At 42.3% G+C, this 6381-nt stretch overlaps 1 protein-coding gene and 1 pseudogene across 1 annotated transcript; both read left to right on the top strand.

Moving 5' to 3' along the window:
- The first annotated feature begins 1491 nt into the window (after positions 1-1491).
- On the top strand, positions 1492-1582 carry LOC128560638 (uncharacterized; annotated as a pseudogene).
- A 36-nt stretch (positions 1583-1618) lies between these two features.
- On the top strand, positions 1619-2608 carry LOC128598634 (small nuclear ribonucleoprotein-associated proteins B and B'-like). Its single transcript, XM_053609253.1, has 2 exons — positions 1619-2363; positions 2507-2608. Exons 1-2 carry the CDS (start codon positions 1679-1681, stop codon positions 2542-2544), a joined length of 723 nt encoding a protein of 240 aa, XP_053465228.1. The 5' UTR covers positions 1619-1678; the 3' UTR covers positions 2545-2608.
- Positions 2609-6381: the final 3773 nt, after the last annotated feature.

Consider the following 6381-nt stretch of genomic DNA (forward strand, 5'->3'; position numbering starts at 1 on the left):
TATGTGTGTCTACATATATGTATTCATGCATGTATCTATGTTTGTGTATTATGGATGCATATATTTAACCATTTGTGTATGTGTACCTGTATATGCATTTGTATCTATCAGTATGTTTGTACTTGAATGTACGTATATGTGTGTTATATGTTGAAGTGTGTATATATCTGTGTGTGTATGTATGTATCTCTGTGTGTATACCTATATGTGTACAGATCACAGAGGGAAATGTATTCCTTACCATGGGACATAGTGAAAACCTTTCAAAGCTGCAGCTTTAGCATCTTGATTTTAGATCTGTGAAGTCTCTTTCCAGTTCTTGACCCTATATATTTTATAGCTTTGACTGTCAAAATGACCCAGGGCTGAAACTAGTCATCAGGCAGAGCACAGGCTGCTTGTGTGGGTGGGTGGGTAGATGGGCGCTGAGTGAGTGGGAAGAGACCAGGAAGGGCTCCCAGTCAGGCTTGGATTTCTGCAAGGCCTAATGTGGAGGGCTGATGGGCACCACAGTATGGAGGCCCTGAGGCCCTGGAATGATGCCAGCACATATTATATAAAAGCCAGGGGATTTCATGTGCCCTCCACACTCACTAAATGAGCCAAGATCCCAGTATGATGCTCATGATTTCCCAGAGATGGAAAATGTACCAGAATGTAACAGAACTATTGAAAGTCAGTACTCTTATTATTTCCATTTTACAGATGAGCAAGTCGAGGCACAGACTGGCTAAATATCTTGCTAATTTGGGGTGTGGCTCCCTTAATCATAAAGCATCAGATTGCTTCCTCTAGGAAGCAATTCTAGAAACAATTCAAGGATTCATTCCACCAAAAAGCTGTTCAGAGGCAGATGCAAGGAGAAATAGCATTTTGGACAGGACAGAACAGGACACTGAGAAGCCAGAGTCAAGGATTCTGATCCCCCTGCACTATTGAACTCAGGGATTTACGTGTAGTAAAGTATCAATAAATATTTTCTAGGTGAGCAGTACACTTTCACAGACCTAGAGAAATTACTTGGCTTCCGCAGGGTTCAAATGTCTCAACAAACTAAGGCAAACTTAATAATCCTTAAGGCTCCAAATTATGATGATTCCAAGCTGTTTTGCTTAAAGTAGAAATTCACCTATTGTTGCATCTCTGTTACTCAGCTCATTCCTTTGCTAACCTAACCAGAGAAATTTCATTGCTTTTCAAATTCAGGACAATATGAGTTTTATTTCTTTTCCCCAAATTTCCTAGAAACAGAAAATCCCCTGCAGATATATTGTCTCCTATATTTGGAAATGTATAGATGATATAGGTGGTGGAACCCGAAAGGAGGCTTTCCTATAGATATGCATTTCTGCAGGGCAGTAGAGCAGGGGAATTATTTGATGTGCAATTTCACTTAGGAAAAAGAATATCACCTTCTGATCTTTTCTAAATCAGCACTAGATAGTTAGCAACACCCATTAAAATCCTTATGAAAAGTGGTGCACTCAGCACGAGGCCTGAAGAATGGCCCAACAGGAATCTGGGGTCATTATGATGAGGGCACAAAAATTGTGGCCTCCCTATGAACAAATTCCCTCCATGTGGAGAAGAAAACAATTATGAAATGTACGTGGCCAGTGGGTGACTAGGCCTCTCCAGCGGCAATCCGGCGGGAATCAAAGCCATCAGAACCGCCACCATGACTGTGGGCAAGAGCAGCAAGATGCTGCAGCATATTGACTGCAGGATGAGGTGCATCCTGCAAGACGGCCGGATCTTCATCGGCACCTTCAAGGCTTTCGACAAGCATATGAATTTGATCCTTTGTGACTGTGATGAGTTCAGAAAAATCAAGCCTAAGAACTCCAAACAAGCAGAGAGGGAAGAGAAACGAGTCCTTGGCCTGGTGCTGCTACGAGGGGAGAACCTGGTCTCAATAACGGTAGAGGGACCGCCTCCTAAAGACACTGGTATTGCCCGAGTGCCACTTGCTGGAGCTGCTGGGGGTCCAGGGATTGGCAGGGCCGCTGGCCGAGGAATCCCAGCTGGGGTTCCCATGCCCCAGGCTCCTGTAGGACTTGCTGGGCCAGTCCGTGGGGTTGGTGGGCCATCCCAACAGGTGATGACCCCACAAGGAAGAGGTACTGTGGCTGCTGTAGCAGCTGCTGCCACAGCTAGTATTGCAGGGGCCCCAACCCAGTACCCACCTGGCCGTGGAGGTCCTCCCCCTCCTATGGGCCGAGGGGCACCCCCTCCAGGCATGATGGGCCCGCCTCCTGGTATGAGGCCTCCCATGGGTCCCCCAATGGGGATTCCCCCTGGACGAGGGACTCCGATGGGCATGCCCTCTCCAGGGATGCGGCCTCCTCCCCCAGGGATGCGAGGCCTTTTTTGACCCTTGGCCACAGAGTTATGGAAGTAGCTCCACAGAGGCGTGGGCTCGATTCCTCAGGGCCACGTTACCACAGACCTGTTTGTTATGCTGTTGTTCGAGGAGTCTCACCGGATTGTCTGGTTTCCCTTACAGGGCCCCCTCCCCCGGGAATGCGCCCACCAAGGCCCTAGACTCAACTTGGCCCTCCTCAGCTCCCTGCCTGTTTCCCGTAAGGCTGATACATAGTCCTTTTATTTCCTGGTGGCCTATGAAACTGGTTTATAATAAACTCGTAAGAGAATATAAAAAAAAAAAAGAAATGTACATGGTGGGTGTATGAGTGATTGCTATAAAATTCTTTCGACTATACTGTATGTTTGAAAAAATGCCTAATAAAATATTGGAAAATAAAAAAAATCCTTATGAAGATGTCAGCTTATTTGGAGCTAGGTGGAGATATTACATCCCATTTAAGTAAAAAACAAATAAACAAAAATCCCAGGAGCTATGCAAGTGAATAGAGGAAGCATTTGTACTGAGCTGAATAGTGTCCCTTTCTCCAAGTCATGTCCCGCTGGAACCTGTGAATGTGACCTGCCAATAGACTAAATGTTTGTGTTCCCGCCCCCCAAATTCACATGCTCAAATTCAAATACTAAATGTGAAGTATTGGAGGCAGGTTCTTTGGGAAGTAACTATGTTGACGTTCATTCTCTTATATAAAGGATCCCAAAGAGCTCTTTCCATCATGTGAGGATACAATGAGAAGATGGCAAACTGCAACCCAGAAGAGGGCCTGACCAAAAACTGACCATCCTGGCACCCTGATTTCTAACTTCCAGCCTCTAGAACTGTGAGCAATAAATTTCTGTTAGTAAGCCACCCAGTCTGTGGTACCCTGTTACAGCAGCCCAAACTGACCAACACAGATCCTGTTTGGAAATAGGATTCTTGCACATGTGATCAAGATGAGGTCATACTGGATTAAAATAGGTCCTAAGTTCAAGGACTGGTGTCCTCATAAGGAGAAGGAGACACAGAGGCACAGACACAGTGAGAAGAAGGCCATGTGACCACAGAGGCAGAGACTAGGGTGCTGTACTGAATGCCAAGGATTGTGAATAACCACCAGAAGCTGATGAAACACAGGATTCTCCTCTACAGGTCCCAGAGAGAGCAAGGCCCTGCTGACTTCTTTGTTTCCAACTTCTGGCCTTCAGGACTTGGTAGAGAATAAATTTCTGTTGTTTGAAGCCACTCAGTTTGTGGTGTTTGTTATAGCTGCCCTAGGAAACTAATAGAGTACCTTTTTATTTTTTTTCCTGAGATAGAATCTTACTTTGCCTAGGCTAAGTAAGTTTTTTTTGTTTACTATTGCCTAGGCTAGAGTGCCATGGCATCAGCCTAGCTCACAGCAACCTCAAACTCCTGGATTCAAGTGATCCTTCTGCTTTAGCAGGTGGAACTACAGGCACCCACCATGACATCTAGCTATTAAACACTTCCATTTGAGAAAAGTCAACTAGTTATGAATAAATCTCAGATGTCTCTAAGCCTGAGGGTATGTGTTTGCTGGAAGCATTGTCCTATGGCTGTGACCATTAATTGAAGCTATCAGTTTAAAGAAGAGAACTGGGCCAAGCACAATAGCTCATGCATATAATCCTAGCACTTTGGGAGGCCAAGGCAGGAGGATCACTTGTCCAGGGTTACAACCAGCTGGCCCACCTAGAATCCTAAGCCAGATTAAATAGTAAAGGTTGATCACCTCCGAACAACACCTGCAAAAGACAGGAGAAGTATCCATATCTTCAAAAGTGCAAGCATCAACATAAGACCACAAGAATTATAAAATGTCAGAGAAATAATAACACCCCCTCAAAAAAGAAACTGATAAAGCTCTAGTAATGGACCTTAAAGAAAAGATCTATAAAATAACTGCCAAAAACTCAGAATAATCCTCTTAAATATGTTCAGGGAACTACAAGAAAATACAGATAGAAAATTAAATAAAAATTGGAAAATAATTCATGAACTAAATGAGAAGTCTGACAAAGAAATAGAAACAATTAAAAAGGAATACTAAAAATAAAGAATACAATAGCTGAATTGAAAAATTCAATAAAAACTTTAATAGCAGACTTAATAAAACAGAAAAAAGAATCAGTGAACTCAAAGACAGAATATTGGAAATTATCCAATCCAAGGAGCAAAAATAAAGAGATTAAAAAGTAATGAAGAAAATTGATGAGATTTATAGGAAGGCATTAAAAGAACAAATAAATGATGAAGTCATTGAATTTCAAGAGGGAGTAGAGAGTGACAAAGGGGTAGAAAGCTTCAAGAAATAATGGCAGAAAACTTTACAAACCTAAAGAAAGATACAAATATCCAGGTATGGGAAGGTCAAAGAACACCAATTAAATTCAATCCAAAGATGACTATCCTAAAACATATTAAGATCAATCTGTAAAATAAATAAATAAATAAAATCTGTCAAAGATCAAAGACAATGAGAGGATCCTGAAAGCAGCAAGAAAATAAAAATAAATAATATATAAGGGAATTCCAATGCATCTAGAAGCAGACTTGTCAGCAGAAACCTTGCAGGCCAGGAGGGAGTGGGATGATATGCAAAGTATTTAAGGAAGAAATCTCCCAACCAAGAATACTCTACTCAGAATTATGTTCTCAGTCAAAAGCTGAGAAGTTCATCCCCAGTAGACCTGTTTTGCAAGAAACGCTAAAGGCAGTTCTTCAGGCTGAAAGAAAATCATACCAATGAATAACACAAAAACACCTAAAAGTATAAAATTCACTGGAAAAACTTAGTAAATAGTCAAATTTATAATACTCACATGCTCTAATGATGCTATGTTTAAAAAAAAAAAAGGGTGGGGTGAAGGACTAATGACATCTGATTCACAATTATTTCCCCAGTCTGGCACTACCCCTGACTAGAGCTCTGTCTAAATGATATTAAGAAAATCATTTGGGTGGCACCTGTGGCTCAAAGGAATAGGGCACTGGCCCCATATACCAGAGGTGGTGGGTTCAAACTCAGCCCCATAAAAAAAAAAAAAAATCTTTTAGAGTTCTACAAAAATACAGATGACAGCATAATTTTATTTTGACTTCTTTTACTTCTCTATGCAGCCTGACTTTCTTCACTCTGCTAACACTTAGCACATCATGGCCTTAATCTTAGCAAATCTAGGCCTTCGATCTTCCAGCTCAGCTGCTGACAGCTCACTACCCAGATTCACCCAGGGAGAACCCACATCCACACTAGAGCAAGTGTGCACTTTGCATGGTTACACAATTTACTTACAGCTATGAGCAAGGCAGGTGGTCTAAGGAGACTGAGTGGGAATAGAAGTGGAAATACATGGCACTTCCAGTATTACAAGGTATCTTAGTCAACTTAGCTACCATCTCAAAATAGTGTAGACTGGGTGATTTAACCAACCTGAACTTTTTCTCACAGTTCTGAAATTGGGAAGTCCAATATCAAGGTACTGGCCAATTTGGTTCCCTGGTGAGATCTCTCTTCCTGGCTTACAGTTAGCTGCCTCTTAATGTAACTGCACATGGTAGGGAGAGCAGCTGGTGGTAGGGGAATAAGAATAAAATTAACAAGGAGGAAGAAGAGAAGGAGGATGACAAGCAGCAGCAGCTCTGTGGTGTCACTTCTTAGAAGGGACTAATCTCATCATGAGCACACACCCCCTCCCCCCATGACCTCATTTAAATCTAATTACTTCTCCAAAGCTCCATCTCCAAATACCATCACATTGAGGGGTATGGGTTCAACAAATACATTTGGAGAGGGGAACAATTAAGCCCATAATGTTATTCCCTGCCCTCTAAGTCATGTCCTTCTTGCATGCAAAATACATCCATTCCATTCCAACAGCTCCAAAAGTATTAACTCATTCCAGTAATAACTCTGAAGTCTAAAATCTCATATAAATGACACCTAAGTCAAGGCCACGCACACTGGCTCACACCTGTAAATGCTAGCACTC

Source organism: Nycticebus coucang, chromosome 11 (assembly GCF_027406575.1).
Source record: "Nycticebus coucang isolate mNycCou1 chromosome 11, mNycCou1.pri, whole genome shotgun sequence".
NCBI classification, from domain to species: domain Eukaryota; kingdom Metazoa; phylum Chordata; class Mammalia; order Primates; family Lorisidae; genus Nycticebus; species Nycticebus coucang.

What these genes read in the sequence shown, in the direction of transcription:
- LOC128598634 (XM_053609253.1), top strand. Translation starts at nt 1,679, where the DNA reads ATGACTGTGGGCAAGAGCAGCAAGATGCTGCAGCATATTGACTGCAGG. An exon ending in TCCTCCCCCAGGGATGCGAG is followed by an intron (nt 2,364 to 2,506) that starts GCCTTTTTTGAC and finishes TTTCCCTTACAG; the next exon opens with GGCCCCCTCCCCCGGGAATG.